This window comes from Phoxinus phoxinus, assembly GCF_949152265.1.
Source record: "Phoxinus phoxinus genome assembly, chromosome: 21".
NCBI lineage: Eukaryota > Metazoa > Chordata > Actinopteri > Cypriniformes > Leuciscidae > Phoxinus > Phoxinus phoxinus.
In genome coordinates, this window is record NC_136896.1 from 18,485,893 (window position 1) to 18,512,252 (window position 26,360).

At 38.9% G+C, this 26,360-nt stretch overlaps 1 protein-coding gene across 4 annotated transcripts in view; it reads right to left on the bottom strand.

Annotated features, from left to right (window-relative positions):
* The window catches only part of svild (supervillin d), a 146,518-nt gene that overhangs the window by 101,405 nt on the left and 18,753 nt on the right, over positions 1 to 26,360 (bottom strand). For all 4 annotated transcript variants that reach the window (XM_079595178.1, XM_079595180.1, XM_079595179.1 and 1 more), the window contains one exon: positions 6,359 to 6,795. In XM_079595178.1, coding sequence (XP_079451304.1) covers positions 6,359 to 6,729 — 371 coding nt within the window. In that variant the 5' untranslated portion in view covers positions 6,730 to 6,795. The remainder of the gene's footprint in view (positions 1 to 6,358; positions 6,796 to 26,360) is intronic.

Consider the following 26,360-nt stretch of genomic DNA (forward strand, 5'->3'; position numbering starts at 1 on the left):
GTGTTTTATTTCTGTAGCCACCAGTCGTCCGCGAGGGACTGCTGGCTTATACTTTCATTTTGTATTTGTTTATTTATTTATTAAAATGTTTGAACGTTCGCCGGTTCCCGCCTCCTTCTTCCCATAACATCTAACCTTGTTACAAACGTTTAACCATATTTTTTATAAAACGACGACGTAATAGCCTGCCGAGACCAAAAATATGAGCCTCCTGCGTTGAAGTCAATGGAGCGCCGTGAAAAAGTGTCGGACCCTCTGTGGGAGCTCGTTCTTGACTGCGCTGTGATTGGTCAATCTACATTATAGGGCGTGGCTTAGTCAAAGGCGAATTGTAAGAGTGCAAGGGCTTTAGATACTGCTTTGGATGCGACTAGCTTAGTGAACTCTGTACATTGTTCGGTTCCGGCTGAAGTAGAGCCTGTGCTGCAGGGCAATCGGGTGACCGTGAGATGTTGTAGTCACGGGACAAAACACCGCTCTTCCGTTACGATTACCATAACAAATAGATTCTCCCCACTCAATGAAACACCCACTGAGAATCCTGCTAAATGTGCCCTAGTTATTGCCGATTATTTTACACGGAACGTGAAAATAGAGACACCAGTACCATAGTCACATATTTGCCGGGAGCCAGAGCACCTGACATCAAAGCAAATTTAAAAGTGCTGGCTAATGCTAATCGTAAATTTCCCAAGATTATCTGACTTCGCCAGGCGGAGATCACAAAAATTAACGTTAAAGAGGTGTGTGAACTCGCAAGTACGATGTCAGGCACTGTAATTTGCTCTGGCCCCTTCCTGTCCACAGGAGTGATGAGATAGTTAGCAGATCAGGTCAGAAAGCAGACAGACTGGCTAAACCGACCGTCTGCTAGCTGTCTCACATCACTGAGGTCAGATAAATCCCAAAACATAGAGCCTCTTTCACCAAGATATCATCATATAGGTGTCTGTTCCCCGAATTAGGAAATACAAAGAACTTCCAAACCCATCTAAGGGTAAACATTTAATTGAACTTCAACAAATAAAAAACAGATATAATACAAATGAACAAATGATAAAGCTCAGGTTGCTGAATATTTGATTCCTTACTTCAAATGCACTTATTGTTAATGATATGATTACAGACTATAACCTAGATGTGCTGTGTTTGACAGAAACCTGTCTAAAACCAAACAATTGCATTACTTTAAATGAGTCCAACTCCAAGATTACTGTTATAAACATGAACCTCGTCTTAAAGGCAAAGGGGGAGGTGTTGCTGTAATTTATAGTAATATTTACAAAGAAGTCTGTAGTTTCAAATATAATTGTTTTATAATAAAGTGTTGGTGCTTAAAGGAATACTTCAGCATTTAGCATTAAGCTTTGTATCAGTAGAAAACTTGTAGTATTTTTGAATTACCATGCTTCCCTCCCTCATGTCCCCCTGAGACGAGAGATTTATGTATTTTTTGTCTGAAAAAATCCTCAGATGATGCAAAAATCGTCATTTTGCGTTATCTGAGGATTTTTTTGGCCAGAGGCTAGAGATTACAGCCAGTAGTAGTAGCTAGTTCTGCATGTTTTCAAACCGCCCATATAGGGTGGGATCTCACTCAGAGAATGTACAAATAGTGTCAGCCATCTTTTTTTGGAAGCTAAGCTAACAGGCTTTTGTTCTGTGGAGAAAGCTGTGTAGTAGGGGTTACTATACATCCAAAATGTCCGGGATTCGGCTTTTGCTTTCTGCATTTGCCATTCATTGTTTACATGCACACCTTTTGTTTCAATCTAACTGAATTCATTCCGATTGGTGAATCTGAATGTAGTTTTTACATGAACGCTAAACAAGTGATCGGTTGATGTGCGTTTTAGCATTGCTAAGAAAATTCCCGCTTCTACCTGAGAGATAGCCTACGAGACCGGTGCGTCTCAGAGGTGCCACTCATCAGTAATCACAGTGCCAGCCTCGCGTCGTTCTCCCCTGGCCCTCAACCTTGTCCTGCTAGCCACAGTTAACATAATGAATGGCGACTGTAGAACGCAAAAGTCGAATCCCGCACATTTTGGGCCAATTCCAGACAATCCCAGGCAGACTTGTCACAGAGACTCACAATAAAAAGCCGTCTTTTAAGTTTAGAGTCAACTAATAGCCTAGCCTAGTTGTTTAACTGAGCTCTTACCGGTAGGCATGTCTTGGGAGTGGCCTCGTAGGGCAGCAAAGCAAGTGCATTCTGGGAGTTGTTGTCTTTCATCCACATGAGCCAAAAATGTATTTTCTACTCTTATCGATGACCTCAACATACTGGTGCTCCAGAAACTGAGGTACTGGCTGAGAAACGTGTATACCAATGTTGTATGTAACTTTAGAGACGGTCCCTAAATGTGCGAATGTCCAATATCAAGTCAACTTTATAACCAGTATTTCAATGGGAAACGCTTAGCATGAAACTTTGCGTGTTAAGTTAATATTCTGAGTCCATCTGTTTGCCTGTAGCCATATAGTACAGCCTTCTCAATAAGGTGTGAGTTTGGTCTTTTATATCACTGTATTAGTCCATTCAACTAAGCATTTTATATGTCCAGCAATCCTGAATATTATTGAGGGAAACCCTAGTACTGCAGCACATCGCCGAGATATAAGGTTAATGCAACTAAACAACCAAGATAAATATGTCTACCTCAAATGAATTCTGTCAGGACCACTATCGTCAAATATGATTGACAATTAAGCATACAGTTTGGATTGGCGGTATGGTTCCGTTCTGGGCAAGAACTCCCTGCGCATCCATGCAGCATAGCATGGATAAGAACAGGGAGAGCAGCAAGCAATAAACCCCCCTTGGGGTCAACAGAACATAACCAACATGTATGCAAATATATTTAATTCAAGGGGAATCAGAATGCCAATTCCTGACTGGGCGAGAGGAGGAGCTGGGGATGGAAGAGGGTAATTAGCTCCTGAGAAATGCGATAGCTGCTGATAATACTGAAGGAGCTTATTTATGTACACGGTGATAGGCGTCATATTCCTATAGGTAGATGTGGATCAGCTGAGAGTCAGCTGACGCGAGCTTGACTAACGTGACCTGCCAGAACTAACGCTACGCTTGATCATTTGTTCTGTACATCAGCATCGGGGGAATAACATTATAATCTCATTTACGGTAGAGAAAGATGCATGTAGGCTACACAGGGACCATGAAGACACTGAATTAAACATAAAAACAGCCCTCATAATAATCACAAATACACTTACATTTCTATAAATCAGTTTTTATGAATGAATTACTTGCTCTAACTGTTGCTCTGTTCTTCGTCCACAAAACGCGCTTGCACCACCTGCTGGTGAGGTTGATTAACAGCAGATGGAGATTATGCTCGGTAATCTATTGCTTTTCCTGCAGTTCCTGGATGTCAATGTTGAATTTACTGTTGAATTTGAACCACTGAATTTGTGAAAGCTAATTTGTAAAGCGAAATAAAATCGACCGAAAATTGCCTGTTGAATATTATAGGTTGTATTTTTAAACAGTATGAATATTTTGGAAGTGAAATATGAAAGGTGAATATGGATTATTGAATTTTTATTAATGAAAATGTGTTTGAAATGTTTTGAATAGAAATATTCACAGCTTAAATGTACAACCATGTTGAATTTCAGCCCATAAAAATGCAAGCCCTAAAAATACAATGCATTAAAATGCAAGCATGGTTATTGCAATGCATATTTGTTTCAAGTAGTGCAATTCAACATGCTTTATTTTTTCAAAAACATTTGCCATTATTTAACTTCCATAGCATGTTTCCTCAATATATGCTATATGCAAACATATTATGGTAGTTTTATGCTTTAGTAGAGTGAAAAAGTTACACACAGCACCTTTAGTTACACACAGTTGCCTTTGGCTTGCTCAGTTGGGGATATTACATTTAATTAATCAATGAATAATACTATTGATTAGCATTACCAAACATGGACGTTTTATTATTATTTTAATTTAATACTGTGAAGCTGCTTTGATACAATCTGTATTGTGAAAAGCGCTATATAAATATTCTTGACTTGACCTTTAAGTGCTATGTGGCAGGGGTGCCGCCAGGAATTTTGGGCCCCATGACAAAAAAATAACATTGGGCCCCCCCTGCACAGCTGTTGTCACCAGATCTCTAGGACGTACCCGTCCCATCAGATGCTTTACATAACTCTGATCAAATGCTTGCAAATGTCTTGCTTCTTGTAGTTCAATACTAGTACTAGCACAATATTTACTGCTGGTGATTTGTAAATGCAAGTCTGCATACAGTACGCAATTCATTATTTGATGCAAGATTAAAAGCCACCATAAAAATGTCCTTAAAGCAATCCTTTTTACAGTCTCAATGTATTTTTATTGTAAAATTAATGACAGATTTAAAAAAAAAAAAAAAAAAAAAACTAAATATATATTAGCTTTTTAATCAAAATAAATGAACATCATCATCTCAAAAGAATAAAAACATCAGATTGTTTAACTTAACTGCACATATATGCCAACAACAAAATAAAGTTGACGTGTAAAACGGAATTTCCACATCATGGTTATTATAGTGCTACAAAACAGTGTGTGTGTGTGTGTGTGTGTGTGTGTGTGTGTGTGTGTGTGTGTGTGTGTGTGTGTGTGTGTGTGTGTGTGTGTGTGTGTGTGTGTGTGTGTGTGTGTGTGTGTGTGTGTGTGTGTGTGCAAGCTTCTAAAAATAAATTGAAATACACCAGTATTCCTGTAATTCTTTTGTCTTATGAATTTAATAAACAACTCGTCTCGTATTCTGTCCGAACACACCGCACCATCTACATCATGTGAGTGTAAATGCGCAAAAAACGTTTCCATTGCAGTTTTGCGAAATATTTATTTTTCAAAATTGCCTGAAAAACCACCTCATTTCAATTTGCGCAATTTGAAGGGTAATTGAAACACGGATGACGGTGTTTAGTTGCCAGAAACACCAGAAACCACAAAGTTGCATAGGAAAAGAAAATCTGGTTTTCAAAAAAACGAAAGAGAGAAAATAGAGAGAGGAAAGACAAAAGAAAGGGTGTCAATCTGTTAACGAATTACAGGAATACTGGATTCTAAACCTCAAAGAAATGCCACAATCAAGACATCGAAGCAGAAATGAGGGAGAAACACCCAGAAACTCCTCACTTCTATCTGCCGCTCACAGTGTAAGAAACAGCTTGCCATTGATGCTTGAATAACACGCCTACGTCTCCTTCCGTTAATAATAATAATGTCTAGTGCGGTGGCTGGGATATATAAACCTACCAACGTCCGTTGGCATGATTTTTTAAATGACTATTCGCGAGAGGAAAATTAAGTTAGTCATCGGTTAATCGAAACGGCGTCATTTCGCAATAGTTTTGTATCGATATTTAGAAAATAAATCGCAAAAGTTCTGCGCAAATCTGTAATAGAAACGCGGCTACTGATGAGTGCGCTAAGGCAGGACCAAACCATTTCATGCAGATACAGGGGGGTGGATGTTTGCTTTTTGGTCAATGGGGATATATAACTTTTATTGCCAAAATAAGTACAATCAAAGACATCATTAATTTTATTATTATTTGAAATATACTCAATGATGATGGTTTATATAGTGTATAATATAATAAAAAATGTAAATTACTTTTTACGTATTTGTTGGGGCCCCTGTCAGTCAGGGGCCCTTGGAATCGTCCTAACTTTTCCCCCCTATACGGCGCCCCGGTGGTACATTCTCCTAGAGTTTCTCCTGTTTGGTGTGTTGAGTATTATATTAAAAGTCTCCTTGAGTATCTCCTTTGTCGTGAGCTTTACTACAGCCACTTATCCGTGCCAATAATATAATATAAAAATGCTAACAAATAGTTATTTTTATGAATTTGTTAGTTGCTTTATTAAAAAAAAAAAAAAAAAAATCCGGATTTAAATCAATCAATCAATCAACTAAAAGATTACTTGGAATCGTTCACAGACCGGCAGTTTGAGACCAATTGATGTAGACAATTAGAACCAAACAATGAAGAGAAAGTTCTACTCCGTTCTCCATACAAGAACATTCCAAACTGGTAGAATTATGGCGCCTATCCAACCCCCGCACATTTGCTTTTATCAGTTTGTATTTGCCAAGAAATGAAAAACAATCCATGTTGACTGAGTTTCTGTAAATGTAATCCAAAACAAAAAGCTCAGATGTCAAAACAACAGGATGTGTCCTCCTGTTGTAGACCTCTGCATGGCTCAATCTCCCTGACTATTCAGTTCCCAATGTCTAAATGCTGCCCTCAGTCTGAATTTATTGAGCAGTGAAACATGAGATCTCTGTTACTCAATGGTCATTGACATTGAGACACTCACCTGTGACATTGATGTGAACTTGTTACTTTGTTGCTGTGACTAACAAAGATGTTAGAGGATGGTGTGGCATTTGTTTTGGCCTTTCCCTCAAAATTGCTCTTGTCTCCTTGCTCACTCAGAGCAGCGTTATCATTATTGTACTGACTCAGTCCAGAGGAAACATCTGTTTTATTTAGCTCAGAGCTGGGCACTGGATCTGAGGTGTCTGTGGTTTCCCGGTGTCTTTCCCTCCGTGTGTGCATGGATGAACTTTCCTCCAAGTTGGCATACCGCTCAGACAGCTCCCGCCTTCTCTCAGCCTTGTAGCGGGCGATACGTTCAGCTTTGGATTCCAGAGATGAGCCTTGCAAAGAGTCCACAGCATCCATCATCTCTCACAGCAGTTACACGTTTTTGCTCACTTCCTTGTGGACAACAAGTCTGCCGATACCATTCCACTGTTGAGAGAGAGACGAACAAAATGAGATACCTGTTCTTAGATAAATAAAAATGCTTTTGTTTAAGTTCTGAATGAAACAAAAATACGAACAAAAACATGCAATTGAATATAAAACACTGGCACAATCACTAACACCTCCACTCTAATCCTTCCTATGGCAGTTTTTTGTCAGCCAGGACCTGTCGAATGAAAGCCTGCAAAAGGAGAGAAGTGATTGGCTGAAAGAAAACACACATAACTCGAACACCTGCCCACATTGATGTGATTCTCAGATTACCCTTAACAGCCCCAGAGAAAGATAAAGAGAGAGAGAGATTAGCACCAAAGTGTACTTGACACACACAATTGCTCTATTTTGACACCTATGGAGCCGCCTTGTTGACTAATAATAATAATAATAATAACTTCGACTTATATAGCGCCTTTCATAGTACCCAAGGTCGCTTAACAAAAAAGGGGAAGGGTAGGGGTTTAGGAATCAAAGGACTTAGAGAAAAGAAATGTTTTGAGGTGCATTTTGAACATGAGCAGGGATGGGGCAGAGCGGACGTGGAGGGGTAGGCTGTTCCAGAGTCTGGGAGCATTGGCAGAGAAAGCCCTGTCCCCAAAAGTCCGTAACCTGGTGCGGGGTGTGTCCAGCAGGTCCTTGTCAGAGGATCGCAGGGAACGTGACTGAGTGTAGGGGTGGAGGAGATCTGTCATATATTGTGGTGAGAGTCCATGGAGAGATTTGTAGGTGAGCAGAAGGATCTTGTAGGTGATGCGTGACTTAATTGGCAACCAGTGGAGCTGTTGAAGAATGGGAGTGATATGCTGCCAAGGCTTTGTGTGGGTTAGAACCCTGGCAGCTGAGTTCTGGACATACTGGAGTCTGCTAAGAACCTTAGTGGGCAGTCCAGACAGGACACCATTACAGTAATCCAGACGGGAAGTGATGAAGGCATGGATGAGTGTCTCAGTTACTGAATGTGTGAGTGAAGGCCGGAGTCGTGAGATGTTTCTGAGGTGGTAAAAGGCAGGCTTAGTGATGTTGTTGATGTGGGACCGGAAGGAGAGAGTGGAGTCCAGGATGACGCCCAGGTTGCGTACCTCAGGAGATGGAGAAATGAGGTAGGACTGGAACCAGGACAGTGCTGTGCCACTGAGGCTGATGTGCTCAGAGAGACGGTGAAGAAGGATGGAGTGGGAAACTGTATCAAAAGCTGCGGAGAGGTCAAGGAGGATGAGGATAGTGATAAGGCCATTGTCTGCAGCAAGCAGGAGGTCATTAGTGATTTTGATGAGGGCGGTTTGATGACTACTACAGGGGTTTTCAAACCTGTCCTGCAGAACCCCCAGCACTACACATTATGCATGCCTCTCTTATCTGACACACCCACTTCAGAGCCGTGTTCGAAATTGCCCCCTATACCTTCATTTATGAATCCACTAATATAGTCCACTTGAAGGAGTGAATGTAAACGAGTAAATTCGCACACTGAGTGTGCCGGAAGGGTTGCCGCTTTGCGGTCTAATAATCATTTGAATCTTAGCATACTAGCAGCTCCAGTAGTAATGAAAAAATTTATCTTGAACACTGTCATGGAAGCTAGCATGTATAATACCCTTTATTAAAATAATTAAAAATGACTTTAGACCTCTATGATGTTACGCTGTACCCACATTGAAAAATGAATGGATGGATGATTCAGATGTGGGCGGCATCTTCGGGCAAAACGCAGGAATTCATTTGGCACGACTCTCACAGTACGTTATGGGTATTCTTTAGCCGTTGAGCGTACATTAGTCGTTCACTCGTTATTGCGGTGCATTGTAGGATCAAATAAGTGCACTAGATAATGTCCACTATGGTTTCTGGCACCACTGCAAAAAGCTGCCCTCTCAAATATTGGCCAATTTAAGGGTATAAGGGGCGATTTCGAACACAGCCCTGGGCTCAACGGCTAGAGAATACCCATAATGCACTGTGATGGTCGCCCCGAATGAATTCCCGCGTCTCGCCAGAAGATGGCGCCCGCAGGTGAATCGTCCATGCATTTTCCAAGCTGGTCCAATGTGGCTACAGTGTAATATTATATAATACAGGTATAAATACCTTTTTAATTGATTACTAAATTGTTTAATTAAGGTTTATACATGCTAGATTCCATAACATAGTTCCAGATAAATATTTGTATTACTACTGGACCTGCCAGTTTGCCCGTAAAGACACGTGACATCAGGATGAGACGTGTAACGTATGCGTCGAAAACATGTACACTAACGCATTGCGTACTGTTCCACAAAGGTGGTGAATGATCTCAGCTTCAGCGCGGATAGTAAGGAGCTCCCTGGTCTCTGCTTCGTTCCAGTTTACAGAAATTTTTTCGTTCTTTCTTTGTTGATGACGAACACAAACTTTGGTGTCATAAACGCGATGGCACGAACATCACTACGACACACCTCTTACGGCATTGGTCCTGGCTTTTGTTCACACAGGGCACGTTCCGGGACTGATCCCGGCAATGTTACTAGGTCCCCAACCTGGGATCGATCCCGGCATCAATCCCGGGACGTGTTTGCGTTCACACAGAAGGCACTCTGGAAATTTCCTGGGATCAACGCGTTGTGTGAAAGGGGCTATAGAGTGCCAATAAGTAAGCACATAAGTAAATAAATAAATGGCAATATACAGTATGTATCAATGTCTAATGGAACTATACTAAATAATTACCGTTCTATAAATATTTCGGAGAATATAATTATTATTTTTTTCCACTGAGCTTGTTGCAGATGGTATCTTATAAGGCAACATAATCATTTAGCATTGTATCCGTGTGTGCATGTGTGTGTGTCTGTAAACAACTGTGAATGATGGAGGTTCTGATTTTGCTGTAGAAATCTATGAATTATGAGCTGGTGAGGGTGTGTTTGCATGCTAACGGGGGTTTGGGGATACGAAGAGAAGTTAGCACGGCGCTCCTGGATTCCTGCTGCTGGGGGCAGGGGTTAATGGGCCACATCTGGGACCTCACGTTTAATAGTTTCCACACGGAGCAAGGACGAGAGGGAGAAAGGCAGAAAGAAACAAAATGGATGTGGTAAACAATAATTGGAAGGGGAAATAATAAGTTTGTGATAGAGCCCAAAAGAGAGCAAGGCGATTGCTGATGAAGATAGAGTATTGAAGGTGAGATAATAAAATAATGGAAACAAAGGACAAGACAGATGGGAGGAGGGTGTGGAATGGCAGGGAAGAGGAACAAGGTAATAGCGGAGTCACAGATGAGATTACATCATTTTGAGAGGAGCCGTAATCTCCCATGACTAAAGACATATGCAACACATTTTCTCTATTTCTATTGTTAGTGAGTTTTCAGAACATATTTTCATGTTTTTATGCCATCAAGAGCTGCTGTTGATGCAATGGTCAGACATTATAACAAATCATATTTATAATATTTTGTTCCTGGTAATTTTCCAATTTTTTGGTTTGAGACCAGCAGATTTAAAGAGCCAGTGCAAAGTAAATTCTTACAGCTCCAGACATTTTTTATTTATCTGGACATTTATCAAGGTCTGGTTACAAAGCATGAAAAATTATAAATAAATAATCCATACCCTTAAAGTTGAACCTATGCAGAAGGTAAAATTAATATATGATCATCTGAGGACTTCCAACAATAACAGGGTCCAGGAGTCATCATAAAATCAATATGTTGATGAACATGACCAAAAATGCCAAAAACAACTGAACCCACAATTCTCCTTCCAAGGGAGTAAATCCCACGAGAGGCATAACGGCTCACGTTTGCTCTATGATTAGAAGTGTGCGTAATTCTACAAGCCATCTAGGGGTCCCACTGTGTGTTCCTTGTTACTACCTATAAAGGAGTGCTTAAACCAAGAACTCACTTGTTTGGAAAAGTACATATTTTTTATATCAAGAACAGAATACATTTGGAAAGACATCAGCAGCAGGAAGTTTTGTGCTTATAATGCAGGGAATTCACGCAAATATTTTCTGCAAAAACAGTAAGAGTGATTGAGCGCTACAGTGTCCTCTCTCTCTCTCTACCTCTCATTATGACAACTAAAAGTGAAATGCACACTGCAATAAATGACTTTCAACGTTCATGCTGGTGCAATGTAGTTTTGTGTCTAAGGCTATGAGGGTGAACACATACATAAAAACACCTCTATTCTTGTTACATACAGCGATACTGGTTATACTCGGTAGGTACAATCTACCAATGGAAAATTTTAACAGGTAAAAAAAAAAAAAAAAGAGAAACTATGAACAGCAAATTTGGTAACAACAGTTTTTAAACCAGTTCCTACATGTCTGCCAGAGTTCTTTATCAACAGAAGGCACAGAATCAATGACTCCTAGTGTGAGAAAGGGTAAGAGAGAAGAATGGAAATCATCATAAAAAAAATAAGTTCTGACTGATTTTAGCAACAAAAAAACAACAACAAAAAAAAGACCTTGATTAACATAAGACCCATAAGGAAACATATTAAATGGTATAAAAAAATACCAAACAGCTTCTGACTAAGTTCAAGCTCGCTCTGTTTCTTTAAAGTTACGTAACGGAGTAATCAGTGCTTGTGCAGACGAGCAAAGTCAAAGGCATTAAAAACTCTTTCAAAAGACTGAAGAGCTGAGCAATTGCACTAAATATTTCAAAGGCTGAAAATGCTTTCTGAATGCTTTAAAGACTCAGTGGAGGAAACCTGTGTCCAAATCTTTATTGATATATCACAAATAGTGACATCATGTGTTTGATTTCTAGCCAAATCGAATAATAAAGCCCTGAAGAACGGTCCGACCTTTGATCTCTGAAGTCACAATGGAAAGAGAGAGGAAGTGTTGCCTGAAAAGCAGCTTCCCTAGTAATATCCTGAAATCTCACAGTAACCCACGTGTGCTTGCCAAGTACATCCATCAGGCCTACATTCAATAAAATGTTTGGAAATTTAAATCAGCTATATCATAACCAGCTATTTTACAAAACTAACAGTTGAGCCTTGGTCATAATTTTCTGAAGGATAGCACAGGGCAGCAGGGAAGAGCGTTGGACCGCTTTCGACACCAGATTTCCCCTGACACTGAATCTACAGACAACATTTCCCCTTCCAATTCACAACAGAGAACAGTTTCCTTGAATATACTTGACCACCTTCATTGAGAAATAACCATCCTGTGCTGAACTTTTAAAAGGTCACCCAAAATGTATTAATTACATTACTCTTACTCACTATTATGTAATTACAAACTTATATGATGTTATTTCTTCTGTAGAACACAAAACAAGACAAAAACATCAGATCACACCATTAAAAAGCATCATAAAAGTAGTCTTCAATATATTATATTATATTCTATTATATTATATTATATACTAATATAGTGCAGTGTGATTAAACACATTTTTGGCCATTTTTGCTTTTATATGGTATAGGACAGTCAAGAAGAGACCGTAGGCGATAGGGGAGGAGAAAGGGGCACAGGATCAGGAAAGGACCATGAGCTGGGACTCAAACTCGGGTAACCCTAAGGGCTGTTGGACTATATATCGGAGCCTTGTATGGAGAACCCCCAAGCACCCACAAAAAAACATGACATATTTTCCATTCTTTTTAACCTATCAAATAAATCGATTGAGATTCGGGAACATCTCTGATTGGTGGATCTCACATCTGGTCCCGGCGGGTCGTAATACAATTCAACTGTTATATTTAGCATTAAAACATTATAACCTGACAAAAAAGCTTGTGCTTTATGTTTTTTTGCACAATGACAAATTGTATTTTAAGTAATTAACTCTAATTAATAATCAGGTTAGACACTTGCATTCGAAAGAATAAGTGGTTTTGTGTTTTTTGTGTGTTTGTCTTCGTGAGAAGATAGTACTCTTGAAAAACTAACACCAAGTATAATTAATTATCGAGAAATGAGCATGTTAAAATGCTTTAAGGGCCTTTTTTTTTATATGTGTATGATGTGTCACCTTCCTTTGCCCAGTTATACCAGGGTTATGGAGTGTGAGCACCTATTGGCAGAAACCAATTGGCACCTATGGACAGAGCACTGCCCACAAGACAATGGCTCTGACTGGTGCAAAAATATTGTGAAGTACCCCTCCAGTCAATAATGTTATCCCTTACAACTCATCATTGATAATCACAATGACATATTTCAATGTTTTTTTTTCTTGTGAAAATAATTACTTCATGCCTTAAAATAGCTTGAATGTAACTACACCCTTGCTTCATTAAGTATGTGGAACCATGAACCCTCCTGGGATGGTGCTACTCTTCTCTCTAGTAATAAGGCATATAGTCTTACAGCCCTTAAGAGAGCAGCCAGAAAAATGGAGCGCAACTGGAAGAAAACAAAACCTGAGGTATTTCGCATTTCATGGAAAGAGAGCTCGATTGCATACAGAGAGGCCTTAAAAGATGCTATATCTGCTTATTTTTCAACCCTATTAGAAGAAAATAAACAAAACCCTAGCTATTTATTTGAAACAGTGGCTAAACTAACGAAAAAAATAAAGCTTCAAGCCCAGACGTTTTCAAGCAGCACAGCAGTAATGACTTAATGAACTTCTTCACTTATAAGATTATTAATATCAGGGACAAAATTAAAACTATGCAACAGTATCACATCAGGGAGTGCATTGTAGTCTCCCTAAGGAAAAATTTGATTCATTCATTACTATAGGAGAGGAAGAAATTTCTAAACTCGTTAAATCATCTAAATCTACAACATGTATGTTAGACCCTATACTGACTAAGCTACTGAAAGAGATGCTTCAAGAGGTCATAGATCCTCTTCTCAATTCCATTAATTAATCTTTGTCATTAGAATAGGTACCAAAAAGTTAAGCTGGCTATGATTAAACCGCTTGTAAAAAAACACAACTTGATCTCAGTGCCGCCGCTCCCACCATGCGCATCACGCGCTGTGCGTAGGGCACCAAGAGCTGAGGGGGCACCAAAAAAATAGCCTCCCGGAAGTCTCCTGCATATTTATAGCGGCTCACTGATGCCCGCGAATTAGTTAAAATCTCCGGAATCTACAGCGAGCACGCCCGCGAGACAGAGACTGTGCTCCAAACCACGTAGCGCGTGCACGGCAGATAAAATGCAGCAGCTCGAGTTCTTACTAGAACCAGGAAGTATGACCATATTAGCCCGGTTCTGTCAACACTGCATTGGCTCCCTATTAAACATCGTATACATTTTAAAATATTGCTGATCACTTACAAAGCACTAAATGGTTTAGCTCCGCAGTACTTGAGCGAGCTCTTAACGCATTATAGTCCTTCACGTCTATTGTGATCTCAAAATTCCGGCCAATTGGCAATACCTAGAATATCAAAATCGACTGCTGGAAGTAGATCCATTTCCTATTTAGCACCAAAACTTTGAAACAATCTTCCGAATATTGTCCGGGAAGTAGACACACTGTCAGTTCAAATTAGGGATGGGCAACGATTAATCGCAATTAATTGCATCCAAAATAAAAGTTTGTGTTTACATAATATATATGGGGCCCTATCTTGCACCCAGCGCAATTGACTTTGAACACCGACGCATGTATCATTCCTATTTTGCACCCACGCACAGCGGACTTTTCCCTCCACAGACGCACGTCGGTAAATTAGGGAATGATCTTCAGCGCAAAGAGGAGGCGTGTTCTGGCGTAAAACTTCCCTGGTGCTATTTTCCAGTTTTAGAAAGCAATTGCGCCACTAACCAGGAAAAAAAACAGTCTAAAGACAGTGGCGCGTTGCGCATTGGTGATATGGTATTTTAAGGGCGCGTGCTTGGCCATAATGTAGCGTGTTAACGCACATCCACTTTGATTCTCTAATAATTATAAACAGACGCAGCAGTTTTCATTTTTGCAAATCATACATTATTACAAGAAAAAAAATTTAACACACGAGGGAAATCATTGTTGTGTCCGTGAAGATGTGAAAAAAATCTATCTAGATTTTTTTTTTTTTATCTAGATTAGGCTACACATTTACCCAAATTATACGCCTGTTTAACCGAAGCTAATTTGCGTGGGTTTCTCCCATCATCCCCAATGTCACTTCTCTGTGTTTTACGGTCCTGACGAGAACGTCGTTCTCCTCGGCTGTGAACTGCTCCTGACGCACGCTGGCAAATCCGCCGTTATAATAGCGATCCGCCATGGAACAAGCGCGCCGGCTCTTAAAGGGAATGTGAGAGGACGCTCTGATAGGTTTATTTCACGTTACGCCCAAACCACACCTATGAATAATGAAGCTACTTCAGACCAACCCCTTTTAGATTTGCGCCAGGCGCAAGAGTCGTTTATCCCGCCGGGAAATTAGCAACAGCGCCGGGATCCGCCCACAAAGTTACTTGCGCTTTGCGCTTTGACACTTGCGTTTCAGATCGTTAAAATAGGGCCCATGTAGTGTGTATAATTATTTTGTATGTATAAATACAGTACACACACATGCATGTGTATATTTAAAAAATATTTTCATGTACTGTTTATATATTTATATACAGTATATAATTAATATTCTATATAAATATTTGATATACATAAATAAAAAATCTTAAATATATATACATGCATGTGTGTATTTATTTATACAAAATAATTATACACAGTACACACACATACGTTATGTAAACACAAACTTTTATTTTGGATTTGATTAATCGTTGCCCATCCCTAGTTCAAATCTAGACTAAAACACATCTCTTTGGCCTAGCATACACATAACACATAATTAATTAAATTTAGGCTGCATAGTTTAGGTCAGCCGAAACCGGGAACACTCCCTGATGTACTTGTTACATCATAAGAACGATGGCGTCTACACTAATATTAGTCTCTCTGTTTACCCCGATGTTTACCGCAGTCCGCCGGATCCAGGCTGTATCCAGATCTGATGAAGGACCTGTGCCTGGAAACGATGACAACGCAGTCCTGAAGTGTCAACCAGTCCCTTCCCTGTTACTAAAGTCAACGGGATCCCGGACGTATCCAGATCAGATGGTGGACCTGCACCTGGACTCATCCATGATGCATCCCTGAAGTACCAGCCTCATCCGCCCTGTGAAGGCCTCATCGACACGACAGCCATCGCCACTGATCCTCAACAAACTTGTCTCAATACCGACGTGATGACTCCGACCTCCAACCAAATGGAACTGGATTAAAATTTTGAATGTTCTGATCCAATCTGACTTCTGACCTGTAATGCTGCCTGAATCATAATAATACACTGTTCGCTCGTTGGCCAGAGGAGAACTGGCCCCCGACTGAGCCTAGGTTCTACCTAGTTTTTATCTCCATTCTGTCACCTGATGGAGTTTTGGTTCCTTGCCATTGTTTGCCTTGGATTTTGGCTTGCTTAGTTGGGGACATTTATTATCTTAAACGTTTTTATTATTCTGCCTTCTCTCTGTCAGTGAAGTCCATTCTCAAACGTGTCCGAAAATGTTTTGTCAAAAATAAAGTAGGTATATTGAATTATCAACTAAGATGTTATTATAGTGTTTCTTCCAATATTCAAACTAATTAATCATTAACTTTGAAAAACTATGATAAAATGTATACTTTTTACAAAGAAAGATTACACTTGAAATATTGTTAAAATTGTAATTGTTGTTGATTTACATGTGAAAACTTTTTAATAAAATAGCAACAACAAAAAAATGTACAAGGTAGATAAGCAACATCTTAATAGGTCAATATAAGCCTTATCATTAAATTATTTATTATTGTTTTTTTATTAAATTTGGGGAGAGGATATATTCCAAAATGTTCTGAAAATACAGTATGAGAATTAACAGCATAGTTACTAGAAATGTTTACCTTGGATATTATACAATTTGCATGCATACAAAATATGTCCTCACATTCTCTTTTGTGGTACCCAGTGACACCTGAATGAAAGGCTCGTAATGCAGCTCATTATGTAGGTCATTGTCTTCTCAGGTGTGAACCACATCATTATTCATGATCAATCATGAAGTTTTAGTTTTTTCAATAACCATGCATAAACATTATTCTCTCAAAAATACAAACATGTACATACATGTTGCTCACATATTATGGTAGTCCTGTTTGTGATAAATATAGTGTAATAAACACCTTTGCCATTAATATGTTTATAAGCAACTGAAAAAAGCCCAAATGTCAGGGCATGTCAAAACATCAAGGACCCCAAAAACACCTTAGACCCCAGAGGGTTAAGGTGGACGATGATGCAATTTTCTTCTAGAAACAAACTTAGTTGTATTATTTTCATGTTATCACTGTGAAGCTGCTTTGATACAATCTGTATTGTAAAAAGTGCTATATAAATAAAGGTGACTTGACCCTGACATTAAGACTTCAGAAATTTGAATCTTATTTTGCCAGATGAGAAGTTTATCGATGTATCATCTTTTTGCTTTAATTTTTTCATCTTTAATTCATTTTATAACTGTATCATATATCTATTTTAATTTATTTTAGAATTGTTTTCATTTTCCTTGCTTTTATTTTGTGATTATTTAAATTATTTAATGTAAAGCACTTTGAATTACCATAGTGTATGAAATGTTCTATATAAATAAACTTGCCTTGCTTTGCCTTGCCTTGAAACAGATGTGTCTAATGAAGGCTTCTTGAGTAGAGGAGTAACAGTTGCTACTTTGAGGCATGTAGGAACTGTACCAGTTAGTAAACATTTATTGGATAACAGACCAGGGCCAACAGACTCAGTTAAGAATTTAAAGTACCGGGGGTGTATCACATCATGAGGAGAGATAGAAATTCTGAGGGTTGCTATAATTTCAGTGAGATAGTGTGAAGAAATGGGATCAAAGACCTCCCATGAGGCCAGCGGCTCAATAGACGCACAAGGATCATTCTGTGAACATATCGCCTGCGGTCTTAAATTTGAAAAATTTTCAATGAAAAAACCCAAAGAGGATTCAGAGTGCATTTGAAGGATTTGGAATATGGTTAACAGTTGGGTTTAAAACAGCATTTATAACTGAACACAAGACCTTACTGTAGGTCTATGATAGTTGATTGTGATTAAATTAGAAAAATAAGCAGCTTTTGCAGCCTTGGCAGCATTCTGGTAACCCCGAAGGCAGTCCTTGAACATATCATGAGGATTGAAGTCTGTCCTTTTCCAATTTACGCTCTGCTTTTCTACAAGCTTGTCTGAGCAGGCGAGGTCTGCATATGATCTGTTTTGGTTTAAACAGATTAAAAGGAGCATTTAAAATGTCCAACCATGCAGTATTTATCGACACAATATGTTGGTCGACATCCAGATCAGGAAACGACGAATCCAGCCGAAGTAGTAGTTCAAAATAGTTGTGAACTCAGACCATTAAATAGCAGCTCATTAAAATCAGAATTAAAATGAGATTAGTAGTACTGAGACTGTGTTGGAGCTTCAACAGAAGAGACGGTTTAATTCAGGGAGAGACAAAGAAAATAGAGTTGGCTTATGGTCTGATAACAACGTGTCAGATATTACAAGTTCAGAGATCGAGGACTCTGGGTGAAGAGTGAAGAAATGCATCCAAAGTATGGCCATATATGCAAGTAAGATGTTTTATCCACTGTACCAGGTTAAAAGACTCGATGAGGGTTAAGAACTCATTCGATAGCGTATTTGATGGGCAGCAAACATGAACATTAAAATCACCAACTAATAAAAAGCTATCAAAATTTGTTGCAATAATAAACCCCATCAATTCTGTAAATTCAAGAACAAAATATTTAACAAGATGTGGGGGGCGATAGATCACTGCTAATAGAACAGGGCCCTTCCACTCAAAACTTAGTAATTGAACTTCAAAAGTAGAAAAAGCCTTAATAGAAACTATTTGACAGCGAGTGAAGAAAGTCAGTTTTAAAAAAAGTCAAAGAAAGTCACTAACCCACTCCCTTAACCGCTTTGACGGGTAGAGTTAAGCCTGGAACACACCTAACCGACATCAAAGAACTAGTGCTGATGAAAGCCGACTGTGTTGTCACCTCGCGTCGTCTGCGTTAGAATAGCCTTCTATCTGTACCGTTTTGACTTTTTTGCCTGCTGTTTTGCTATTATTCTTGTGCACTGACTCGTTCACTAAGCTGAACAGCCAATCAGAGTTCCCTCCTTCACCAACGGCCCGATGCCGATTAAACATGTCGAATCGGCCGAAACAAAGCAGACGAGGACTAATGTCTGCCCACGGTGCGGAACACACTGAGAAAACTTAGTCGGCCGAAGCACTAAAAATGCCCGACGGCCATCCATTGCATATGGCAGGCCATCGCCATACAGTCTGGTATATCCGATGTAAAAAAACTAAAGCCATATGCTTCATTTATAAAACATTCCACGCCGGCCTTGCTGGAGGCAAGAACAGAGGTTTGAATGTCCAGCAGTGTTTATCGATCGTAAAACAAAAGTGCACACCAAACACAACGCAACAGACACAACAAAGAGAGCAGGCAGAGAAACAGAGATAGACGGCTGGCCAACCACACAGGTGCATCTTGAATGCGGTATGAATGTGTTGCTAATGTTACACATGAATGTGTTGCTAATGTTACACAAAGTTTCTGTTGACCATCTCAAAAGTCAGACAGCTGCCTTCTAAAAATCAGCATCCTTAGAAATAATGAGAAGAAAAGCCCCGCCCCACATGTTGACGGGACAGGTTAGCTACATATTTGTGACGGTAGTAATTGGGTGGTTTCAAACTGCCCAAAAATTGGAGACTGTCTTTGGGACACTGCAGTTTTAAAAAGAACAGTAGCAGTGTTGACTGATGAATTTGTACATGTTTGTCTTAATTTACTTAAAGCATATTAAAAACACCACACAGACATATAAAACTATTAACATTTTAAAAACATTTAAAAATTTGATTTTCACTACAGGGGGTCTTTAAATGTAATCCTGCTGCACCACGGAAGATTAGCTTAACTCAAAGGCTCAAACACATTCCTGTTATCTGTGCTCCTGATACGTCTGGGCTAATCTGACCTGAGGCTAAATCCACTGACTGACCTGCATCGCTGGAGGTGCCTTTGGGTGTTTATTTGCTTAAAACAGTGACACCACATTGAGCACTAGCTGGCATACTGATTCACTGATATGTGTACGAAGGCATGCTATGGAATCTTGTTTATGCCACAGAATAAAACATAAAAAAGGTAATTACAACTTCTCACAATTCAGACCTTTTTTTTTCTCACAATTGCGAGTTTGATATCACACAATTCTGAAAAAAAGTTTAAAAAGTAAAAAAAAAAAAGTTGTCAGTCGCAATTACCTTTTTAATTTTTTTTATTCAGTGGCGGAAAACAAGCTTCCATAGCATCCAGATATTTGCCTAAACAGTCAGTGTTGAAGGACCACGCAGGCTGTATGTGAACGATAAATCGCCATCATTAGCATAAACTGCAACTAGGCAAATGAGAGTCAGTCTTCATGTGGACAGAATAGTATTATTCTCAAAGGACCCTGTGGGTCTGATTCATTGTTCTGATGTTTTCTGCTCAAGCGAAACTTTTTCTCTCAAATGTGATGGCTGGTGTCAATACCATGCAGTTAAAGTTGGCATTACAGAATGTTGCAGTGCTTTTTATAAAAGATTTATCCGTGCACATTTTTTTATATATATATATATGCCCCCATAATCTCGATTCAAAAACATTAACCTTTCCTCCCCCTGGAATGATGTCTGTTCTCTTTATGTCGTATGTCTTGGCGGAGGGTGGGACTAAATATACTTCACAACTGACTGGAAACTGGAATTCAGATCTGCCTCCATTTGATTAGAACACCCAACTTCAGAAGATCCTAATAATTCCAGAAGGAAGAAATCAAATCCCCACCTACATTCTTCTCATTCCAGAAGCCATTTCACTCGGATATAGCCTACTTAATTATAGGGAAGAAAAGAATATCACAACATCCGTTGCATGCCGCTCTAATTGATTGTCACTGGGATTTTACACAAAATTTCTTATATTGTTGGCAAAACAGCAATACATTAAGAAAGGCAATGACAAGCTTTGATATCAATGGGGACTGGGCAGTACTGTTGGCATTGAGCAGTGATATGTCTACCATCAGCCTCCAGTAAATCTCAATTCAAATAAATGACTGATTGTAGTATGCCATACAGTGATGCTTCTGTACACCGAAAAAATTAAATGACATTTATTTTTAGTTTTGATATTTTTAGCAGGATATAATCATAAACACTTCCTGAAGCTACACTAATGTTTGTTTAATTTATGATGATTTTACATTTGGGGATTAATTGTGTACATATATTTATGATTACCGAAAATTGGGTAATTAATTCTACAGGGCTTACTCAGATTAGTTGGCTAGTTGTTCAGGTAACTCACCAACTAGTGGTATGATTTTGGGGGGTTGGGGCGAACCCTAAATAAAATTGCAATTTTTCTGATTACAATTTAAAATGCTATTTTTTTTAATGAAAAGCTCCAGGTTTGCTGTGCTTATTTGTGGGTCTGCACAATTTTGCACAATATTGTGTTTATATCTGTAGGACAGTATAATAACAAAAATTGTATAGTTATTTTTATGATTTGTATTATAATGACAATAAATTAAACAAAATAAGAAATAGTGTCATTGTTTTTCTATAGTAGAATTATATCTATTCTTTATGACTCACCATATGGCACAGAAATATCAAACGTGTTTTTAAATAGTGAGTGTGGCTGTTTGGTGAGTGTGTGATTGTGTTTAATCACTGTGGGTCAGGTGACAGGCCGTGTGGAGATGAAGCACAGTGTGCATCATCAGTGTGTAATCCAATAACATTATCCGACAAATGCTAAGACAAGTCTTAGGCATGAAACAGTCCACAGCAAAAGTGGCACCAGCACCATGGCGATTGAGCATAATCAGATTGAGAAAGCTGCAATACAGACCAACAGCCACTTGATGGTTTAGGAGAAAATATGACTCATTAAACACTCGCTTTCTGAAAGAGCTTACGTAACCTGCACAAGCCATCTTGTTCTGTCGGACAACATCTCCAAGACGTTACACACCATATGACTAGTAAGTCAAAGTCCAAATCACATTCTTTGCTGTCCCAAATTAAGTGATATAAGTACCAGTGTAGAACACTATATAGAAACTGTGTCGATTCCTCGTTTAGTGAGGCCAAATAATAAATCTACTGCAGGATCTAAGAATTCATTTCTCATTGAACTTCAAAAATGAGAACTTCCCTGACTTCCTAGGTTGTCAATGAAAGTCTGTAGACTGATTTCTACAGCATGTGAAGGACGTTTTTGCCAGGAACATCAGAAGGATGTGGCATTTATGTGCACTCCTGGGAGCCTCTCTTGTGTTCCCTACAGCTAATGATAGCTTAGACATGGAGTCCACTAACGTCAACAAATGCACAGCACAACACAGACTCCAACACAAGCTAAAATAAAAGGTTTGCTGTTTTACAGTAAAATAAAAGGTTTGCTGTTTTACAGTAACAGTGACAAAGTTAATCTGTAATGACAAGATCAACTACAACACATGAAATGAATGATTATACAATGTTCATGATAATATCAAAATAACCATTCTGTACTGTATTGTCAATATGTCATGCAAAGAAAAGGGATTAATTGAAACTATAGTCTCACACAGCCATATTTATAAAGTCTATAGTGTAATTTCAATTACCGGTACCTCATCTGTTGACATGATGTCAGTGAATTGCATATCCACATCGCTGTAAGATGCTTTCTTAACTGTTGTTTTCTCACCGCTGTCATTTTTGTTGTTTTGTTATTGGGAGGATAGTGTGTGCACGAGTGAGCAAGTACACCTGGCTGCAGCTTGCAGATCGGGGTGGGGTTCACGTGTCGTCCCGCCCTACATTTACTCTGATTGGTTGATTAGTCTTCAATAGGCATAATTGATAGAAAATGAAAACAAAGGAAAATAAAAACTGAGTTGTTGGAAGATTAGTGGTGGTGAGCTTGAATAAGTTGTGGGACCGTGGTGTAGTTGAGCTTTTTACTTCTGGCAACTGCATTTAGGCTTCAAAATTCATAAAAGTTGTGTTCATTAGTAATTTTATCTTGATGGACAAAACTTCTAAGTATCATTAACTTTCGTTGATCACAGAGCTTGTTCTTTGCAATAATCCAAAAGCCTATTGAAAAATCCTATTGGGTTTTTGTTGAGGGAACCAGTGTGATGCCAACTGCCGATTGACCAACAAAGTGACATCGTACCTACACTACTCTATAGAAGGCTTGTGTTAAACTCATCTTTACAATTTTTGTTACAGACATGACTGACACCTAAAATCAGGTGTATTCTTAAGCATAGCTATGCTATTACCATTTAAATGTTTTGCTACTTTCTCATAACGTTTAAAAATATAGCTTGAGGAGTATTTCCCATGACATTTCTCAAAGGCAAAGTCCTAGTGTGATTAAGCATTTGCCATTATGCCTCATGTCAACACAGACAGAATGAAAGTGCACTGCTTTTCTAAACAGAGCCGCTAGGGGTGGGCGACATGAGCAAAAATACATATGATATTTTTCGATATCCGGACGATATCGATATTATATTGCGATATGAGAAAAAAATGTGGAATCACATTTTATTAGTTAAATGACAGGCAAAATATGCATTTAAACCCTATATAACTAGAAAAATGTGAGAGATTTCATTGGACATAGAAATGAAAAATATTTTACAATTTATTAGGTAGCCTACACAAGATGGGTGTTAATTTTCTCAAGAAAAAAAAACACCTTATGCTGTAAACACAGAGAGCCCTATATCAGCTGGTAGTAGCCTATAATTTAAGGTTAAAAATTACTCAAATTAAATATAATGCATTTATTATAACAACTTTATTCAATGAAGTAAAAAAATATATAATAAACATGTAATATAGTGCACATATTTACCAAAATACTCTATAGTTTTATTGACCTCTTTCCGCAGTTGAAAACACTGATTGGTCGATATTATGTATGAGTATGAGGAATATACATTTTGATAAGTTGTACTGTATCTTTCACATTCTACATTGTTCATTCGTGTTTATTTACTAGTAGAGATGATCGGTTCACGTGCCGCTTGAATTGATGCGCTATAGGATCTGTCACGTCACATTTACAAGCGGAAACATTTATTGTTTGAATTTCGTAATAAAATTGACAGAATCCGAGAGCTGAGACTTTTTATAGGCTATCATAAGTAACCTGCTCTGTCTTGTATGTTGGTCTCCGTGTCCTCTTTGCTTTCTCGATTTTTCTGTGCGTGAGAAAATGGAAGTGTGGCGTGTGAAAGTGTCACGCTGAATGCGTTGGCAGCTCTGTTAAATCTCACGCGTTCGCAAACTGCAGTTGCATATACTCGCTTTCTTGCTGTTGTGTTTAAGGAGGCGGGTTTGTGCTCTATTAACTTGGACTGTTACCATGCTCTCTGTTTGATTATTAATGCCTGTGCATCCCGCGAGTTGGACACAGTAGAGGAGAAGGTTAAACGTTCAGTTCAGCCTCGATTCTGTATCGTCATTAGTAGTGTTAAAAGTTGTAAAAGAGCACCAAATTGAACAAAACAATATAACTACAAAATTTGAACTTATGAATATCAAACGGTATCCTCGGTATCGCAAAATCCATATCATGGCACACCATAATACCGGTTGTTACGTTCATACCGGTTTAGCGCCCACCCCTAACAGAGCCTAGTGTTCAGTCTTTAGTCTTCACTTTCCTGCATCATTTTTACACATACCAATGCCAATCTAGTCTCTAAAAGTCATGATTATTCAGAAAAACATTTCATAAAATAATCAGTAAACCTAGACAGAGGTTTAACAAGACACACATTTTCCCCTCAAACTAGGTATAAGCCACATATACGTCCACCCTGAGACACTGTGATAACACTACAGAGGAAGACACTGGCTGAATGTCCTGCCCTTGTAGGGTACTGTCCTGTTCACTACAGTCCCTGACAGTCAGGCATGGGAAAAAAAATACTTAAGTCTATGTGGCTTTCACCTCATTAGGGCATATTGCCTGTGTTCCCGCTCATTTCACTGAGCGATCACAAACATAACCCTGTCGGATTATCTTCAGTGGATAAGGACAAAGAGACGCCGTAAGGAATTGTGACAAGAAACAAGAGCAGGTAGACAGATTACAGGCCTTGTTTTAATATTACACAGAGCTTTATGTGTTAGGAGGGGTTTCACCTCGGCCTAAGGTAGGCTGATTCATCATGGCATTCCAGCTCGTTTGCTTTACAGATGGGTTTCCCAGCTCACTCAGCAAATAATTTTTTTCCAAGCCTGAAAACTAGAGACTCGAGAGAGAGAGAGAGAGAGAGAGAGAGAGAGAGAGAGAGAGAGAGAGAGAGAGAGAGAGAGAGAGAGAGAGAGAGAGAGAGAGAGAGAGAGAGAGAGAGAGAGAGAGAGAGAGAGAGAGAGAGAGAGAGAGAGAGAGAGAGAGAGAGAGAGAGAGAGAGAGAGAAAAAAAAAAGAAACAGGAGCGGTGGAAAATGAAATGCTTTTTGGAAGACTGATGGAAGAAAGAAAGAGTAATGTAAAACTGATATATTCCTCAAATAAAAATTCCATTAGCAAGCATTCAATGTGAGATTCACAAGAAAACTTGCTCTGGAAAGATAGGTCAGACTTAGTACTGTTGGAAACTTTTCCTTCGTCAAAGCAGAGACCAGGCGACGTTGGTCGTATCTTTCAAGCGGAAGTTATTCTTTATTGAGGACTTTGCTGCATGTCGCTGTAGTCATCCAGGTCTGACTAAAGCAGTATACATTGTAGTTTATTCCAAGGGGGAGGGATTTACAGAGAGGTGGCATGTAAATTAAGTACATGACTCAGCTCGTTTACAAAAATTTCCTCATCCCTGATCTTATCAGCATAACAGTGTCATTCAAATATGCATAGATGCTAATCCAATCAGCCTGACTATTCAACGACTGGGCCAGGGGCTCCCAGAGCCATAAAATACAAAAGGTGAGTAATCTGACTCATTTAACTTATAGAGAGAACAGGACTGGCAGGAATCTCTTGCTGGACACTGCATAACCTTAAAAGCTAAACACAATGTACAGAACTTTCTCAGTTTATATACTATTGTATTGGAACCTAAATTACAAATGTTAATACATTTATAATACAACAGTACCCAAGTTATTTGCTCCTCAGAATCACAACCTGTAAGTATGATTAATTAGTGAACTATATATTTTCAACGGGTGTTCAAAATATGTAGTTTTGGGCTCTATTTTGTGTAAGTTTCCGGCTAAAGTTATTACTGTCTTAATGAAATAGGCTAGTTCTGCTAAGCCTAAAACTGTGTCTATAAATGATGAAGGATTGAGAAAGATTTGTTTTACAAACTTTAATGTTACATCAGTCATTCACATTAGTCCTTAGCTATATGCGCCGTTATTGTTACAGTTTGCGCATGTGCATGGCAATAAATTAGAAATATACATATCGGTTTGTTGATGGACATACACTTGTTAATGCTGA